The sequence below is a fragment of the Miscanthus floridulus genome, chromosome 2, assembly GCF_019320115.1.
Source record: "Miscanthus floridulus cultivar M001 chromosome 2, ASM1932011v1, whole genome shotgun sequence".
Lineage (NCBI taxonomy): Eukaryota > Viridiplantae > Streptophyta > Magnoliopsida > Poales > Poaceae > Miscanthus > Miscanthus floridulus.
The window spans coordinates 147,966,901-147,987,452 of NC_089581.1; the positions used below are offsets into that span (position 1 = coordinate 147,966,901).

The window sequence follows — 20,552 nt, forward strand, 5'->3', positions numbered from 1 at the left end:
CAAATTTGGTTAAATCACAATTAGGCATAACAAACAAGGGCAAAATCGCATGGGCATTCATGTCCTTTTGTATAAAGTTTAACACCATTAGGGGGTGGATGACGGAGCAGGGGCAAACTGATGCTTCGTGAATGGCACAGTAGGGGTAAATTCATAGAGTCAAAAAATAGGGGCAAAATCATAATTTCGATACAAAACAAGGATACAAACGCAAGAGCCCCAAATAAAATATGCGATGCAAGTACTCCTGTTTCCAAATACTAGTTCAACCAAAAACGATGGCCCTGTTCGCTTCGTTGAAAAAACAAACCGAAACACTGTTCCGACTGATTTGTTGTGAGAGAAAAATATTATTCCGGCTGGAAAAAAAAACAAGCGGAAAAAGACGGATTATAAGAGAAGCGAACAGGAATAAGGAAAGAAACTGGATTTAACAATTCATCAAAACTTATGAAATTGATTAGAATTAAACCCTATTACTATAATGATGATCATACTTTCATTATTTTCATATATATTTTGATGGTTGGAGTTTATGATCCAGTGACCGTCAACCGCACGAAAGAGCTAAAATATGACTTGATGAGCCAAGGTCTCATATGACTTAACTCGTCTGAGCTAGTTAAGGATGGTTTCATCTGTTGTATCATTCATTATCAACATCTTTCGTACTATGTTCAAGACAAACATATAAACTTTGTTCTCTATGTATCTATGTGATGATTACTTAATTGTGCAAGCAATGTGTGTGTTGTTCCTTAGGCTGCATGAGACACGTATAGGAGACTATCGGGATTATTCTGGGTTTAATTGAGGAAATTTAGAATTTTAAACAATTCCTGACGGGTAATACCAACAATCCCTAAAAATGATTTTTAGAGATGGTACTTCTCTAAAACAATCTCTCGCCCGAAATGAAAACCATCTTTGGGGAAGAAATCATAAAACCTCAAAAAATCGCTTTTAGAGTCGTGTGTAGTAGTGGTGAACAATGACAAGAGGCTAGAGACGGATCTGCACATACAGACCCATGGCACACATGGCCTTCAGTCCCTTGTCCTCGATTACTTTTAAAGGAGATCTTATTTTATTTTCTATTGTTAAAATGTCAAAAATATAAATGGTACATCCAAACACGGGATCAAACCAAATATGGCAAATCTAGCTCTAACTTATTTCAAAGTATCAAATCACAAAACATTGCTTTATGTCCTGTTCGCTTGAACTTATCAGTCGTACCGTTTCAGCGAAATAACAATGATTTTCTCTCACAACAAATCAACATCAGCATCAGTCGTTTTTCCAGTCAGCCGAACAGGGCATTAGACTCAAAATCTAGCATTCCCTCAAAAAAGACTCAAAATCTAGCTGCCATAAGTGTCGCATACAATCATTCTACTCCCTCCATCCAGACACGATGAAAAGTTAAATTATACAGATTTTAATCAACAATTAATCAAATTATAGCCAAGTTTAGGACATAAAACTTACATTAATAATTTTTGTGTTTGAAGTGCCGCTAAAACGATATTGGTTTTTTAACAGTTAACTACTCGTATAACAAGAGAAATTAATGGTTAAAATTTAATTTATTGATTTTTCCAATGATAATGCCCCAGTGAAAACGTCCGGACGAGGCTTTCCACACTCGGCGCGGCTTCCCACGGGCCCGTGCAGGGTCAAAGCCTATATGCGGGCGTGCCTCCCCAACAACCAGCAGCACCCTCTAGCCCATGCGAAAGAACGACGCGGGAACCACGCTACACATGCATGTGCGCCCATGCCACGTAGTTGCGTGGGCCCCACGTTGACCTGCCACCGGTTGGTCCCACGCACGCTTGCACATACAACTATTTTTGCTCGCCCCTACACAGTGCGTGCTCGCCCTGCCTGCGGGGTCCACGTGAAGGCCCACGTTGCGCCAACCGTAGGTGCTCGACCATGCCCTCCTGCTCGCCAAGGGTGCTCGCGGCTCCCGCATTTGCTCCCCAGGCCACCAAGCATGTGCTCGCCCAGGGGTGCTACGGCCTTACGCCCAGGGCATCGAGCAGGTGCTCGCCTAGGGTCACCACTGCGCTGGCGCATCGACGAGCTACATGTGTTGCCGTCGATCTCCGCGCCGACGAGCTCCACGGCGACCGGCCTTCATTCGTCCAAGCACCAAGATGACGTTGTGCTGAAAGCGCAGGTTGCAAGCGAATGTTTCAAGTGTTTCATATGTTTCATCTGGATGTTGCAAAAGTATATCAGGATATTGCAAGTGTTGCAATGGCTATACATGTATGTTGTAAGTGTATGTTCCAAATGTTTTAGCTATTTTTTAAGATAAACATTGCGAGTGTGTGTTCCAAATATTTTAGCTGTTTCAGCTGGATGTTGCATGTGTTTTACCAGAATGTTGCATATATTGTAGTGACTATACACGTATGTTGTAAGTGTGTGTTTCAAATATTTCACTTATTTTAACATATGTTGCAGTGGCTATATGCAAGCGTATGTTTGCAATGTTTCACCTTGTTTTCAGACGTACACTACAGCAAGTGCTGCTCCCCACGTGCTCTGACTCGCAGGCACGTACGCGCTGCACGCACCCAGCCAGTGCTGCCTATCTCTGTCATGCGGGCCAACTCCAATAGTCGGACGTGCACGTAACAAGTGGACAGTGCCTAAACGACGGAGCACTCTCTGGTTAAAGTGCAAGCGCGCATGTAGATTGCACAGCATTGAGCGGGCCAACACCAAACAAACGTAGAACCAGGTGTCCCTGCACCACCATGCGTGGCCCCCACAGTGTATCATGCGATCGGGTCAACACAGGGCTCCCCTCCTCCCTCGCATGCAGCTGGACGGGCCCTATGCACATGCTCTCCCGTACAGGCGCAAAAGCACGCGGACAGACCCAGCGACAGCGTGCGCGGACCCAGCAGGAGTAGCCGCAGCACCCGGGTGCGTGGGCATCGTCCGGACGCTAGCATGATTCTTTTTCCAATGGTCAAATGCAGTTATAGTTTTTGGACGGAAGGAATACTAGTATAAAAGTTGCCCACCAAACAATAACAGGGGTTAGAATAACAAGGACACTATTACTTAAATTGACTTGATAACAACTGGACACTATTACTTAAATTGACTTGATAACAACTGGACACTATTACTTAAATTGACTCGAATACCGCAGCTCAATTAGCCATGGAAATAAGAAAAATTAGTAAAGGGAAAGAGCTTTCTAGAATGAAAATCTGCCGTGGCTGATCTGTCACCACACAATTGGCAGGAAAGGGATAAGAGGGGAAACCTCATAAAACGGGATACCACTAGCTGTACCAGCCCAAAGCAACCAAAACCTTGTCTTCTCTGTATCGCTACTCCCAGAGTACACACTCAGTCAAGCCATGGCCACCTCGGTCACCGCCGTGTCCGCCCTAGCCGTTTTCTCGGCACCAAGAAGCCTCCCGAAGCCCCCGGCCCCGCTGCCGTCCCGCCAGAACGTCGTGTCGTTCGTCGGCCGGCCGGTGCGCGCGCACCGCCGGTTGGTGGCCGTGGCGGCCAGCTCGCCGGCCACGCCGCCGGATCTTGCCAACAAGGTGTCCGAGAGCATCAAGCAGGCCAAGGAGACGTGCGCGGATGACCCGGTGAGCGCCGAGTGCGTGGCGGCGTGGGACGAGGTGGAGGAGCTCAGCGCGGCCGCCAGCCACGCGCGCGACCGGCAGAAGGGCGTCGACCCGCTCGAGGAGTACTGCAAGGACAACCCCGAGACCGACGAGTGCCGCACGTACGAGGACTGAACCGCGCGAGGCTGGCTTCCGCCATCGCTGTCGCTTGATCTAGCTAGCTTGGCATGATGGCAACGGCAGCATGTAGACATGCAGTGGATGATGGGCCGGCTCCCTTCGTCACCTTTGGCGTTTGAGTTTGGTTTCTTCCTTTTTTTTAGTCTTGGCTTGGTGTGGAATAAACCGAGGTTTGTTATTTACAAGAAATATTTAGGAGCTCCTACTGTAATTCCAAGGCAGGATGTAATAATCCTTAGAAATATATTCGATGGTGTGCTTCTAGTACTTGATGATTATACTGTGAGCAATTCTGTAAACTATCGCCGATTTAACGTCTTCTAGGCCCTGTTAGGGACCTTTTTTTTTCGCGGCGTGGCGATAGACAGAAGCATACAATTCCACCAAACGGTCTGCGGCGCGCTTGATTTTCACCACCACACCAGACTCATGCACCGCGGCTTGTATTGCGTGAGTGATTTTACGGATAGGACTTGGTAGCGTGTGAACGTCTGATCCGGGGTGCTAACCTCTAGATGGTGCCGCACAGCTGCAGCGAGCATCCAGCAGTGGCCCCGTGCTTTATAGGGCGTCGCCCGTGCTATCCTGAACTTCACCCATGCTGCTAACCGTCCCCTCTCCCTTCTCCCCCCGCATTCCATATGCAACATCTAATTTACTATTGAAACACCTAGATACAACAATTACAACATACAAAAGAAGACAGATAAAACACTTGAAATAAGCGTCTAAAATATTTACGAAAACACATGAAAACACTTGAAAATCATTGCAAACATATGCAATATACAGATGAAACACTTGCAAATATACGTATAAAATACCCGAAACACTTGAAACATATGCTTGCAACATGCATGTATATGCAACATCTTGATCTACTTTTACAACATCAAGATAAAATAATTATAATATACGTCTAGAACAGATAAAATATTTAAAATATACACTTCAAACATACGTGTATAACCATTACAACATATACAACATCCCGATTTACTTTTGCTATATCGATATACAATGCTTGCAACATATCTCAGAAGCACCTGAAATACTTGATACATATTCTTGTAATATGCGCTTTCAGTGCAACATCTACTTGCTGCTTAAATGAATAGAGACTCGTTGACGCGGAGCTCGACGCCGGCGCGAAACTCGATGCCGCGGAGGTCGCCAATGCAGAGCTTATCGGCTGTGGCAGAACCGCACGAAATAACACACCTTCAGATGCGCTCGTCTTTCACCAGACACTAAGCACATCGAAAGCAAACTACATCGAGCGGATTCCGTCGAGCACACCCCAAGGAAAAACTCAAATAATCCATGTTTTTTCTCAAGGATTCAATAACGAGAACGAGTTTATAATACTTAGTCCATTTCATACAATCAGAGTTCTTAGAAATACATTATTACAGTGCGAAGTTCAGAGTGCGGAATTTAAACAGCGGAATTATAATAAACATCTAACGGTAGAATACAAGGATCTGTCTGTGCCCACCAAAATAATCCTCCACACACCAGCTACTCTTCAAGCTGCACCTGCAACAGGGTAAACAAACCCCGAGTACACAATGTACTCGTAAGACTTACCCGACTCATGGGAATAATTTCCCGACTCCAAAGGATATGATAAGCTTCTTGGGTTTTGCTGAGTTTTCTTTTTGCAAAAAGCAATACTAGTAGTAAATCCTTATGTATGTGCTTCATTAGCAGTCACGATTAGTTCATTATCTAGTCATTCTATATAAGCACATGTTCTACTTTCAAGCAAGAGTCGAGCAAACAGATCTATTTCACCATTTTTCATCTATCAGTTCTTACTACGGTGCTAGACTGTAGACAAGCCGTACCGGATTACCCGGTGATTCGCGAATCAATGTGCCCAGCTGGGTACCCCGAAACACACGCCCCACTTGTACCCCAGTGAAAGGTCCTAATATGGCTAGAAGGGGGTGAATAGCCATTTAAAAATCTATAAATCAACTAGAACAATTTGATTAGTATGATAAATAGCGAAATGCAAACTTGCTCTAGCTCTACAAGGGTTGCAAGCCACCTATCCAATAATTTTAGTTGCAATGATTACTAGGCACACAACTTGTGATGTTACTAAGCTCTCAATCTTGCTACTCTAAAGAGCTCCACTCGATGAACTTAAAATAACAAAGCAAGCTCTCAATTCTAATTACACTAAAGAGCTTGCCACAACTAGTTTGTAAGAATATAAATGAGTGAGTAGGGTGATTATACCGCCGTGTAGAGGAGTGAACCAATCACAAGATGAATACTAAATCAATCACTGGGAGAATATCAAAAGGCAAGAGACAACCAATTTTTCTCCCGAGGTTCACGTGCTTGTTGGCACGCTATTCCCTGTTGTGTCGACCAACACTTGGTGGTTTGGCGGCTAAGAAGTGTTGCACGAACCTCGTCCACACAATTGGACACCGCAAAAACCTACCCACAAGTGAGGTAACTCAATGACACGAGCAATCCACTAGAGTTACCTTTCGGCTCTCCGCCGAGGAAGGCACAAGACCCCTCACGATCATAAGGATCGGAGCCGGAGACAATCATCAACCTCCACTCAATAATCCTCGCTGCTCCAAGCCATCTAGGTGGCGGCAACCACCAAGAGTAATAGGTGAATCCCACGGCGAAACACGAATGCCAAGTGCCACTAGATGCAATCACTCAAGCAATGCGCTTGGATTCTCTTCCAATCTCACAATGATGATGAAACAAGGATAGAGATGAGTGGGAGTGCTTTGGCTAAGCTCATAAGGTTGCTATGTCAATGCAAATGGCCAAGAGGGTGAGCTTGAGTTGGCCATGGGGCTTAAATAGAAGCCCCCATGAAATAAAGTCATCGTACCCCTTCACTAGGCACAACACGGGGTGACCGGATGCTCTGGTCAAAACAACCGGTCGCTTGAAAGGTCCTAATGGCTAGAGGGGGGTGAATAGCCTAATAAAAATTTCTACAACAACACTTAATAAAAGGTTAGACAATTATAAAGTAAAGCAAGTGTTGCGCTAGCCTACTCAAAATGCAAGCCATCTACCACAATTCTAGTTTAGATAGTGTCTATTCACACAAAAGTTATGACACTATTCTATGTTAGTGTGCTCTCAAAGGCTAACTAAAGAGTCACACCAACCAAGAAAGCAAGCTCTCACAACTAGCTACACTAAAGAGCTTGTCAACTAGTTTGCGGTAAAGTAAAGAGAGTGATCAAGAAGGTTATACCACCGTGTAGATGAAAGAACCAATCAATCACAAGGATGAATAACAATGAAGACCAATCACCTCAGAATCAATGATGAACACAATGATTTTTACCGTGGTTCACTTGCTTGCCGGCAAGCTAGTCCTCGTTGTGGCGATTCACTCACTTGGAGGTTCACGCGCTAATTGGCTTCACACGCCAAACCCTCAATAGGGTGCCGCCCAACCAACACAAGATGGGGATTACACAAGCCATGAGCAATTCACTAGAGTACCTTTTGGCGCTCCACCGGGGAAAGGTCAAGAACCCTTTACAATCACTACGATTGGAGCTAGAGACAATCACCACCCTCCGCTCAATGATCCTCGCTGCTCCAAGCCATCTAGGTGGTGGCAACCACCAAGAGTATCAAATGAAACCCGTAGCGAAACATGAACACCAAGTGCCTCTAGATGCAATCACTCAAGCAATGCACTTAGATTCACTCCCAATCTCACTATGATGATGAATCAATGATGGAGATAAGTGGGAGGACTTTGGCTAGGCTCACAAGGTTGCTATATCAATGAAAATGGCCAAAGAGATGAGCCATAGCCGGCCATGGGGCTTAAATAGAAGCCCCTATGAAATAGAGCTGTTGTACTCCTTCACTGGGCACACTGCGCTCTGACCAGACCTTGGACTCAGCGTCTGGTCCACTGATGGACGCCACGCATCACTAGCTTCAAACGCTGTTCGTCAGATTTCAACGGCTACGAAGCTGACCGGACGATCCGGTAAAACTAACCGGACGCTAAAGCCCCAGCGTCCGGTCAAGTACAGTAAGGGTCAAAATCCATTTCTCCTCGACCGGACGCGTTCGGTCCACCTCGACCGGACACAGCCTAGCGTCCGATGGTAAACCCTAGCCACTGTACCGCTGAGTCAGCGCGACCGGACGCAGGCAGACAGCGTCCGATGCATTCAGATCCAGCATCCGGTCACTTGACCGACGCTGGCATCTCCTCTGTCTTCTTCACCCTTGCTCAAATGTGCCAACCACCAAGTGTATCACCATGTGCACATGTGTTAGCATATTTTCACAAATATTTTCAAGGGTGTTAGCACTCCACTAGATCCTAAATGCATATGCAATGAGTTAGAACATCTAGTGGCACTTTGATAACCGCATTCCGATATGAGTTTCACCCCTCTTAATAGTACGGCTATCAATCCTAAACATGATCACACTCTCTAAGTGTTTTGATCACCAAAACAAAATAGCTCCTACAAATTATACCTTTGCCTTGAGCTTTTTGTTTTCTCTTTCTTCTTTTCAAGTTTAAGCCCTTGATCATTGCTATGCCATCACCATTGTCATGTTATGATCTTCATTAGCTTCTCCACTTGAAGTGTGCTACCTATCTCATGATCACTTGATAAACTAGGTTAGCACTTAGGGTTTCATCAATTTGCCAAAACCAAACTAGAGCTTTCAACGCTGGACCTCAGCGTCCGGTCACGCGATGCGTGCCATGTGTCCCTCTATGTTCAGCCGGAGCCACCCTATCTCAATGGTCAAGTGATGACCGAACGCGCTACTATGAAGTGACCGGACGCTGGACCTCAGCGTCCGGTTGTTTCTAGTAAGGTTCTATTCGCGCAAAATCATGACCGGACATGTCCGATCATGCTTGACCGGGCACACCCAGCGTCCGATCACACAACATCATCATATGTCAGCACTGATCGGACTTAGATCATGAGTGTCCGATCAGTTTACACGCTAGTGTCCAGTCACAAGACCGAGACCGTGTGCTTACTGCTATCACTGACTAGACTCTAAATCCAGCGTTCGGTCAATCTGTGAACCCTCTATCTTTTCTGTATAGGGCGCCGGTGAAGTTTCTAACCCTTGCTCAAATGTGCCAACCACCAAGTGTATCACCTTGTGCACATGTGTTAGCATATTTTCACAAGCATTTTCAAGGGTGTTAGGACTCCACTAGATCCTAAATGCATATGCAATGAGTTAGAGCATCTAGTGGCACTTTGATAACCGCATTTTAATACGAGTTTCACCCCTCTTAATAGTATGACTATCTAACCTAAATATGATCACACTCGCTAAGTGTCTTGATCACCGAAACAAAATGGCTCCTACTATTTATACCTTTGCCTTGAGCCTTTTGTTTTTCTCTTTCTTCTTTTCAAGTTCAAGCATTTGATCATCACCATGCCATCACCATTGTCATGATCTTCGCCATTGCTTTATCACTTGGAGTAGTGCTACCTATCTCATAATTACTTTGATAAACTAGGTTAGCACTCAAGGTTTCATCAATTAACCAAAACCAAACTAGAGCTTTCACCTAGGCACAAGCACGACCAACCCACCACTCTCCTATCAAGGGGTCTAGGTCCCTGTCCAAACTTGGACTCCAAGCCCCCCCCACATGAGTCTCGGACTCAATACGGTGCTTAGACCTCCACCATCCCTGCCTCCAATCAGTCGGTCAGGAAAGAGCCAAAACCCATGACAATAGAGCAACGAGCTTTCCCTACTCCCATAAAGAAGTATGTGCTCAGGATAATAAGTCTATGACTTACCTAGAACCCAATGCAATAGTGGTCCTTAACTGACACGGACAGAGAAAACAATGTAATCAAGCTATGCCCCATTGGTCGTGGGACACAACCTCTTACACCCACCAATGCCCGTACCATATCCCTGCCCGGTCTCCATTTCCTTTCACCATTTTATTATGAGTGATAATAATAATCACCTATTGTGAGTAACGATAGGTTACTCACACTACCAAAAATCCTAAGCATAGCAGCTACTCACACCTATACTAGTAGGACTCATAGGACAGATATATTTATGCAGGTGGTTTCTATAAAATGCTTGTAATGTAAATGCACATCATAGGTATATATATTCAGTGCTTATTCAAAATAAGGGTTATGCACCGGGGCTTGCCTTGGGCAAGCGCGGTGTCAGCTCAGTCAGTTCGTGGTGGCTCTAGGACCTCATCCTGCACGAGAATCTCCTCCTCATACTCTTTAATCACCTCCTCGTACTCCTGCTCGCCCTTGGTCACGAACTCCACCAACTCGCTTTCTACATGCATGCAATGATGATACAATGCTCAATATTAAGGCAACAACAGTTCTTAAAATAAGAATATATCTATTAAGCCACTAAGCTAACTCTAATGATTAAGATACCAAGCTAATCATCATTCCCATCAAACCAGCAGGTTTTCACCCACCAGTGCTACTTAGCAACTACAATATATCCTTACTCTTATTAACGATTTCCTATATACTACAAAAAAGAGTACTTAGCTATCATATTTCTTGACATATTCTAAGGCTACAAAAATTACAGTGAGCACATAATAATATAATGAATCTACTGTAAAAATTTCATATTAAAAGCTATTACCAATTTGCCACAAAATTTTTTACAAATATTAATCTAAATAATACTAAACACTCACAAATGATTTAATAGCCACTGGTATCAACAAATATATATATGAACTAAATACACTAATAGATAGAGCACAATTTTAGGAACCTAACAAAATTAGTTTCACAATTTTTAGACACATGCGAATTGATATTAATTTTCAAAGTTGAGCTCAGAAATTAAAATATAAAGCTATTTCTAATATCTTAAGAAAAAGGAAAAATGAATTCCACCCACGACCCACCACCGCACGGGCCACGCGGAAGCGGCCCAATGCGAGGTGGCCCACAACGGGGAGGCCCACGCACGACACATATGCAAAAATGCCCCTAAACTCTAGGCAACCTAACCCACAGTCCACGTTACAATTCCTAGAGACAGCACTTATGCAAAAGAACCCTAGGACCTTTCTCCTCTTTACAATGGTGAGGCCCTCGGCCACCCACGCGCGCGTCGTCGATGGCATTAGGCGGCCACACCGGCCAACTAGGACCCGCGTTGGCACCACTAACGAGCCGACCCCCGTCTACAATCCTAGCGCCTACACTAGCCTAGGTTATAGGAGCGGCGGAGCTCGCGAAAGTGGTGACCACGGCGTGCGGCCATGTGCGATAATGGCGCGACCATGCCGGCCACCCTAAGCCACCATGGGGTGAACTAGCTAGCATTATAGCATCACTATCATACCCTGGTTGCGGCTACGATGGTGGTTTGGCTAGAGGTTCCCCAAACAGGGCTGACCACGTGCGGGCAGTGGGATGCGACGGCGCTCTGAGATGGCGCGACCATGTTAATGGCTACGGTGAGGTGGTAGAGGTGCAAGTGAGGTGCGCAGGGTGAAGTGGAGGTGAAAGCGGAGTTCGTGGTGTAGATGGATTGATGAGGGGTGGAGTGGTGGGTGGCTGCTCTCAGCCACGGCCGGTCCTGGCCTTAATGGCATGGCGGAGGGGAACTCCAAATTGGAGTTTGTCGTGACACGATTCAAGGTAGGGGGACAGTTGGCATGTGGACATCAATGCGCATACATGGGCATGCGAAATTGAAGGCAAGTGCCTGTGTCTTGGCTCACTGTGGCCACGATGTGATGGCAGAAACAAAGGCGGTCGGGCGCATAGAGGCAGCCAGGGGAGAAACGAGAGGACAAGAGATGGTGAGGACACTGTTGGTGTCTGGTGAGTGCACCTTGGCGCGATGTGGCTGGCGCAACCTGTACGACCCATGGCCGGCGCTAGCCGACGACACACTGAAAGGTCCTAATGGCTAGAGGGGGGTGAATAGCCTATTAAAAATTTCTACAACAACACTTAACAAACCGGTTAGATAATTATGAGGCGAAGCAAGTGTTGCGCTAGCCTACTAAAATAGCAAGCCACCTACCACAATTCTAGTTTATATAGTTTCTATCCACATAAAAGCTATGACATTACACTAAGTTAATATGCTCTCAAAGGCTAACTAAAGAGCCACACTAACCAAACTAACAAGCTCTCATAACTAGCTATACTAAAGAGTTTAACAACTAGTTTGTGGTAAAGTAAAGAGAGTGAGCAATTTGTTTATACTACCGTGTCGAGGAAGGAGCCAATCAATCACAAGAATGAATAACGATGAAGACCAATCACCTCAGAATCAAATAATGAACACAATGGTTTTTTACTGAGGTTCACATGTGTTGACACCGTTTTTTGCACGTGTCAAAATAATCGGAGTGGACTAATCGGCAAGGGGAAAAGTTATTGAATACCTTGATAGCCGATGAAAGCCAGCTTGTAAAGATGGTTGCCGATAGCTGGTGATGGTCGATGGAAAGGTTGATTTGGACTCGGGCGTTGCCGATGAGGTTGGAGGTGTTGTTGTCGATGCCGATGAAAGGGAGGTTTGAAGATTACTGCCGATGAAACATGGAGTATGCCGATGAAGGGAGGCTTGAAGACTACTGCCGATGAAACAGGGAATATGCCGATGAAGGAAGGCTTGAAGACTACTGCCGATGAAATAGGGAGTATGCCGATGGGAAGGAGGACGGTGAGATTTCCATCGTAATTGAGGCGGACAGGGAAATAGATAGAAGTTGATTTCCTTTTCTATATTAGTTAGAGTATGATTCATGTAAGAGTCACGTGTTTCCTTAGATATGGGATTGGTGTCCTAGTTGTGTTTGGTTGTGTCTCTTTAGATCAGGGTATAAATATGGAGTAAGGGGCAATGTAAAAAGATATATCAATCAACATCAAAACCAACTTTTACTCCTATTTGCATCTACTTACTTTTCGGCGACTTCGTCAATTTGCATACTTTTTCTTTTTTACGAGTTCTCATTGAATCGGCGAGCTGCATCGTTTCAGCGCGACCTTCGGCGATTCTCGAGTTCCGCGTGAGCACCTCTTGGCCGTGACTTCCGGGCGTATCGCTGTTGTCAGGACTAAAGTGTTCGTATCTTCATCCTTGTCGATTAGCAGGTCAAATCGACTGGCACGCTTTGGATATCGATTCGGGTATTAGCCCTTTGTGTTTGCAGTATCCCCTTCTGCATCAACACATCTTTTGGCACGCTCGATGGGACCAATCAATCAATATGTTCAATTCCGAGATCGATTCAGGGAACATTATCGCAGTATCAGAAGAAGATCTCAAGGAAGAACAGAGGCAGGCTATGGAAAAGGCTGTAGAAGAATACAAGTAGCTTTGTCTGAGATCATTTAGCTTGAACAAGAGTGGACAAGTCATCCAGAAGCAAGATTTGCCGTTGCCTCGGCAGGTTACCTTTGACTCCAATCCTGGTAAACTTCAAGAGATGGTTAATTCTGCAGTAAATCATGCTTTGATTAATCATTCCAATGTGCTGTCCAATACTATTCATAATGCTGTGGTTCGAACTCTCAAAGAAGGACAAGCGGCACCACATTACGTTGGGCCTGCCTATCATCAACCAGAGCCGGCATCTGTCAAAACTCCATCGGCTCCTTCGGCCGTTGTGGGTACAGAAGTTACTTCCCCTCCAGTATTGGCAGGCTCACCTAAAATTCAATCTACACCGATACAATCAGATCAGGTACTACCAGGAGGGCGAGTTCAACTTAATACAGATCTATCGGCATCAGCTATGTCAGGCCCTGTGTCTCAGAATAGCCAGATTCCTACTAATTGGTGGGGATATGGCATGCCTCCGGAGTCATCTGCTTTCAATCCTAGATTACCTCAAGGGTTTGATGCAGTAGGAAGAGCGCCTATACCATCGGCCGTTTCGCCGATGGCTCAAGTGCCTCAATATGCCGCAACTACTTCTGTGCAACCAACTCCAGGAGGTTTCCAGATGCCTATGGTTCAAACATTCAATTCAAGTCCATCGGCGAGCTTACTGCCGATGCAGCAGAAAGCCCCTGCTATGAGTCAAACTGGGGTTTAGTTCATGCCTCAAACCGGTTTTAATTATCCAACAATATCAGCAAATTACCAGCCATCGGTAAATTTTGTACCGATGAGTTCTAATAATGATTGGTCAGGACAGTTACCTGTTCAACATACAGTTCAGCGAAATCAGCAGGTTGCAGGGATTCAACAAGGTCATATGCAAGCTGGTTTCCAGAATCAAGCGTCGGCAACCCAGCCGATGAATCCTTTCCAACAGGCTAATGGACCACAAGTAACGGCAAATATGCCGATTGCTGGAGATCGTGGGCCACAAAGATATGTGGAGGGATGTCAGCAGGCACCTGTAGAAATTCAACCGGTTCGTCAGCAGGAGGCTGATGCTTTTTGGGCCGATAAGATAGCAGAAATTATGAAGGATCAGTTTGGGATAAAGACCAAGGTCAATACTTATTCTTATCGGACTCCATACCCTCCTGCATACGATTTAATTCCTCTCCCAAATCGGTACAAGGTACCGGATTTCACTAAATTCTCTGGGCAAGATGATACATCAACAATGGAACATGTCAATCGCTTCATTATTCAATGTGGAGAAGCAGCTAACAGGGATGAATTAAGAGTTCGATTATTTTCATCATCTTTGTCTGGATCAGCATTTACATGGTTTATTTCATTACCACCAAATTCTATTATTACTTGGGTTGATTTAGAAAAACAATTCCATAAGTATTTCTTTGCTGGAATCCATGAAAAGAAGCTTACCGATTTAGTAAAATTGAGACAGCGTAATGATGAATCGGTAGAGAGCTTTGTGCAAAGGCTACGAGATGTAAAAAATAAGTGCTACAGCCTGGTGCTGGATGATCGGTAGCTTGCCGATCTGGCTTTCCAAGGGTTATTGCCACATCTTAAAGACAGATATGCTTCTCAGGAGTTTGAAAGCCTCAGTCATCTTGTGCAAAGGATCTCTGATCAAGATACTAGGGTTTTTGAACCTAAAAAGAATTGGAGTAAAAAGGTATCATTTGTTGAAGAAGTAGGAGATTCTGACTCTGATGAAGAACCAGTTATCGGCTTAGCTGAGTGGGTTAAGAATAAAAAGCCGATATCATGTCCCTTTGGTCAAAAAGAGCCAGAAAAGTTTACCTTTGATATCACCAAGGCCGATAAAATATTTGATCTTTTGCTTCAAGAGGGCCAAATTAAGCTGTCACCTAATCATGTGATCCCATCGGCAGAAGAGTTGAAGAAGATCTTGTACTGCAAATGGCACAATGCAACTTCACACAGTACAAATGAGTGCAAGGTATTCAGGCAACAGTTACAATCGGCTATTGAATCTGGGAGGATTAAGTTTGGTACTTCCAAGGCCCAAAAGCCGATGAAAATTGATCAACACCCTTTTCCAGCAAATATGTTGGATGCCAAAGGAAAGACCAAGGTTTTGACGTCAGAGGCTGCTGAGAAAAACGCGTCAGTGGACCCCCAACATCGGATAACTACCGATGATGCAAAAAGTAAGGGTTTGCTAGGAGAAAGCAGTAGTTCCAAAAATCCTCCTCGACCTGGCATTGTGATTACTCATCGGAGGCAGCAGGAGGGTTGGCGTCAACGTAATGACCGATATCGACAACAGCAAGAAGTGAGACGTCGGGAAGAATGGAATCGACATAAAGATCATTGGAGATGTCCGTTTTTTATCCATTGCTGGGAAGAAGGTATTAAATTGCCCACTGTTGAAAATTGCCCTGAGTGTAATGGTTATTACGGGGTCAATCGCTCAGAAAGGAGGTTTCAACTTGGTAATCAGGGTTTGTCTATCAATGAGCCGATCAGAGGCAGAGCATCAGTGCATGATCGGCTGGGGGGCAGACTTAGTGTACATGAGAGGCTTGGTAAACGCGCTGGATATTTTCCAAGGAATCAAGAGGAGCTTGAGGAGATGGCAAACGCAAGAGTTCCCGATGAGGAAATATTCTACAGGGACCCTAATATACGTCGTGTAGAACCAACTAGGACTTGTTATCAGCCGGTTTGGAAAACCAAGTTTCCTCGATGGTGCCCAGAGGGTCTGACAAAGACGCAGAGGAGGAGGATGCAACGTGAGCGTCAGGAGGATTTATACCAAGAGGAAAATTCCTCCAATGAAAAGCCTGGTCGTCAGCAGTGGCAGGTAAAACACAAAAATAAGGGTCCATCGGCAGATGTTAATATGGTATTCATGTTGCCGATGGAGTTTTTGGCACTATCTGATAATGAGGAAGAAGTTGTTCTCTCTGATCAAGTAGCTCAGTTAACACTAGATCCAATGATGGCTGTTTTTGAGAAACCTACCGATGACGAGAGACAGCATCTTAAGGCTTTATTTGTGAAGGGCAGAGTTGATGGGCAGCCTGTGTCTAAGGTACTTATTGATGGAGGGGCTGCGATTAATATTATGCCTTATGTGATGTATCGGAAACTTGGTAAGGGGGATCAAGACTTGACCAAAACCGATATGATGTTGAAAGATTTTGAAGGCAATGTGTCACCGGCTAAAGGGGCAGTGTGCGTGGAATTGACCATCGGCAGCAAAACCTTGCCAACGACGTTCTTTGTTATCAACGGCAAGGGTGCATATAATCTGCTTCTAGGGAGGGATTGGATTCATGCTAATTGTTGTGTTCCTTCCACAATGCATCAGTGCCTCGTACAGTGGATTGGGGATAAGATTGAGGTCGTCCCTGGTGATTCTTCTTATATCATTGCATCGGCAGAATCAGATACTTATGAGCGAACTAAATGCATATCAGGAGAAGCTTGGGAAAAAGAGTTCCTTAGAGTTGCTGATTATGAAATTCCACCGATCCAAGCAGTCGGTTCTGAAGAGGAGTTTTAATGGATAGGTTTGCCGATGATGGAAAATTAGGTCAAGGGTTCACATCGGCAGATGATTTAGTAGAAGTAGATATTGGTGATGGTGATAGGTCAAGACCTACTTTTATTAGTGCTAAGTTAGATTCCAAGTGTAAGCAGCGAATAACAGATTTGTTAAAAGAATATAAAGATTGTTTTGCTTGGGATTATACTGAGATGCCTGGATTAGACCGATCGATAGTTGAACATCGGTTACCTATCAAATCTGGATTTCGGCCACATCAGCAGCCAGCGCGCCGATGCAACCCTAATGTACTTCCTGACATTAAGGCCGAAATAACTAAATTAATTGAAGCAAAGTTTATTCGGCAATGTCGATACGCAGAGTGGATCTCTAATGTGGTTCCTGTTTATAAGAAAAATGGAAAACTTTGTGTTTGTATTGATTTCAGGAATCTCAACAAAGCCACACCAATGGATGGCTATCCAATGCCGATTGCTGATTTGTTGATTGATGCTGCGGCTGGACATCAAATTATCAGCTTCATGGATGGTAATGCAGGTTACAATCAAATATTCATGGCTGAGGAAGATATTCCCAAGACTGCTTTCAGATGTCCTGGTCATGTGGGGTTGTTCGAGTGGATAGTCATGACGTTTGGTTTGAAAAATGCCGGTGCTACTTATCAAAGAGCTATGAACTTTATTTTTCATGAATACATCGGCACATTAGTAGAGATCTACATTGATGATGTAGTGATTAAGTCTGGAGATATCACAGCACATTTAGCCGATCTGCGAAAGATACTGGAGTGCACAAGGAAGCATGGATTGAAGATGAATCCTAATAAATGTGCATTTGGTGTATCGGCAGGACAATTCTTGGGTTTTATGGTGCATCAGCGGGGCATTGAAATCAGTAGGAAGTCTATTGATGCAATTAACAAGGTGATTGCTCCTGCCAATAAGACTGAATTGCAATCTTTGATCGGTAAGATTAATTTCATTAGAAGATTCATATCTAATCTGTCGGGTAAGATCAAGGTTTTCAGCCCACTACTTAAATTAAAAGCTGATCAGGAATTCGTATGGGGAGTTGAACAGCAATTAGCCCTTGATGAAATTAAGAAATATTTATCAAATCCTCCAGTGTTAGTTCCACCTCAACATGGAAAGCCTTTCAGGTTATATTTGTCAACTGATGATACAGTTATCGGTTCAGCTCTTATTCAAGAATTTGAAGGGAAAGAACGTGTTATTTATTATTTGAGCAGAAGGTTAGTGGATGCTGAGACGAGGTATTCGGCTATCGAAAAATTGTGTCTGTGTTTATACTTTTCTTGTGTCAAATTAAGGCATTATTTGTTATCTGCCGAATGTACGGTCATATGCAAAGACGATGTGGTCAAGTATATGCTGTCAATGCCGATATTAAGTGGTAGAATCGGCAAATGGATTTTAGCATTATCAGAATTTGAACTACGTTACGAATCAACTAAGGCAGTTAAAGGGCAAGTGATGGCTGATTTTGTCACTCAGCATTGTAATACAGTGGACTTTCTGGGGATTGCTCCCTGGACACTTTTCTTCGATGGGTCCACATGTGGTGAAGGAGCAGGTATCGGCATTGTGTTAATTTCACCTCTAGGGAGGAAGTATGAGTTTTCATTGCCGATTGTTGCTACAGCAACAAACAATCAAGCTGAATACCAAGCCTTGATAAAAGGGTTAGAATTGCTGAAGGAGATACGTGCCGATGTTGTTGAAATCTTTGGTGATTCTATGCTAGTTATAAATCAATTGGCTAGAAGTTATGAATGCCGAAGTGAAGCTTTGATTTCGTATTATGAAAGATGTTTGCAATTGTTGAAAGGATTTAGAGGTTTTCGTCTTGAACATATCCCTCGATTGCATAATGAGGAAGCTAATCGACTAGCTCAGCATGCTTCAGGGTATCAGCCTATTCAGGAAGTGCTAACATCGGCAGTTGATACCGATGACTGGAGGAAAGAGATTGTCGATTATTTAAAGGATCCACATAGAAAGGTTGAGAGACGTATAAGGTTCCAAGCTACCAAATATGTGCTCCTCGATGATGAATTATATTATCGAACTATAGATGGAGTTTTACTTAGATGTGTTAGCGATGATGAATCGAAAAGCTTGATGGGTGAAATTCATGAAGGAGTATGTGGGGCACATCAATCGGCTTTCAAGATGAAATGGATGATCAGAAGGAATGGATACTATTGGCCGACTATTCTTGAAGATTGTTTTAAGTATTTTAAAGGATGCCAGGGGTGTCAGAAGTTTGGTAATATTCAAAGAGCGCCTGCATCGGCTATGAATCCTATAATCAAACCGTGGCCGTTCCGGGGATGGGCTATTGATCTCATTGGTCAGATTTATCCGTCATCGAGTAAAGGACATAAATTTATCCTAGTTGCTACCGATTATTTTACAAAGTGGGTTGAGGCAATTCCTTTGAAAAAGGTGACATCGGTCAATATGATTGATTTTGTGAAAGAGCATATTGTTTACCGATTTGGTATTCCTCAGACTATCACTACCGATCAGGGCACTATGTTTACATCAGGAGAATTTGATGAGTTTGCTGTAGGTATGGGAATTAAAATTTTAAATTCTTCTCCATATTATGCTCAAGCTAATGGTCAGGCTGAGGCTTCTAACAAAGGGATCATCAAACTCATTAAGCGCAAAATTGAAGAAAATCCTAGGAGGTGGCATACAGTATTAAATGAAGCCTTGTGGTCATATCGGATGTCATGTCATGGTGCAACCAAAGTAACGCCTTATCAGTTAGTATATGGACACGATGCAGTATTGCCTTGGGAAATTAAGGTTGGCTCTAGACGAATACGTTCTCAAAATCAGCTGACAGCCGATGATTATAATACTCTTATGAAGGATGAGTTGGAAGATGTGGCGGGTCATCGGTTAAGGGCTTTAGTTAGTATCGAAGAAAATAAGAAAAGAGTAGCTAGATGGTATAACAAGAAGGTGAAAGTAAAAGAGTTTGCCGATGGAGATCTGGTCTGGAAATTGATTTTACCGATTGGAACTAAAAGTTCAAAGTTTGGAAAGTGGTCTCCTAATTGGGAAGGTCCATATCGGATAAATCAGTCTATTCCTGGTAATGCATATATTTTAGAAACCCTCGAAGGGGTTGTGTTTCCCAGAGCGTTAAATGGAAAATATTTAAAGAAATATTACCCTAGTATCTGGATAGATGCATAAAAGTATAAGTGCCGTTAACAGTATTATCGGTTAGAATTATGCAAGGATGTCAATGTCTCATAAAGTGCCGATACAATAAATAAGATTACACGTTCAACAAGGATTGGATAGCTAATATCGCACGCAGGCGAATCTGGTCGGCTTCCTCCATTTCTTTGATATCGTCATCGGCGGCACCCTCCACAGGCTTGAGTTTTTTCTTCATGGCTAAAGCTTTGCGAGCTTGGATATCTCTTTCTTGCTGAAGGGCCTTGATGGCATCGGGTAGCTGGCTTTCTTCTTGTTGGGCATGAGTTAAGGCTGCCTCAACTTCTTTCAATTCAGCCAATAGAGCCATCTTCCTTGCTGATAAATCTAAGATTTTCTGCTTAAGTTCGGCGCCCGAAGTCTGCAAGTTGCCGATGCCCTTGTGCTTCTCATCGGCAATCTGTTTCAGTTGTAGCATCTCTTCTTTGAGTTGAGCCTGAGCTGCTCTATCGGCAATGCGCTGAGCGGCCCGTTGATATTGCAGTTGGCGGCTTTCTAGGTGAGCTGCTGGGAAGAGTACTTCTTCAACATCGGCAGGGACCTGGCCCCGAATTGTTTTGA

At 44.1% G+C, this 20,552-nt stretch overlaps 1 protein-coding gene across 1 annotated transcript; it reads left to right on the forward strand.

Annotated features, from left to right (window-relative positions):
* The first annotated feature begins 3,319 nt into the window (after positions 1–3,319).
* Positions 3,320–4,058, forward strand: LOC136540031 (calvin cycle protein CP12-1, chloroplastic-like). The gene has a single exon (XM_066532014.1). It carries the CDS (start codon positions 3,393–3,395, stop codon positions 3,783–3,785), a length of 393 nt encoding a protein of 130 aa, XP_066388111.1. The 5' UTR covers positions 3,320–3,392; the 3' UTR covers positions 3,786–4,058.
* The last annotated feature ends 16,494 nt before the right edge of the window (positions 4,059–20,552 follow it).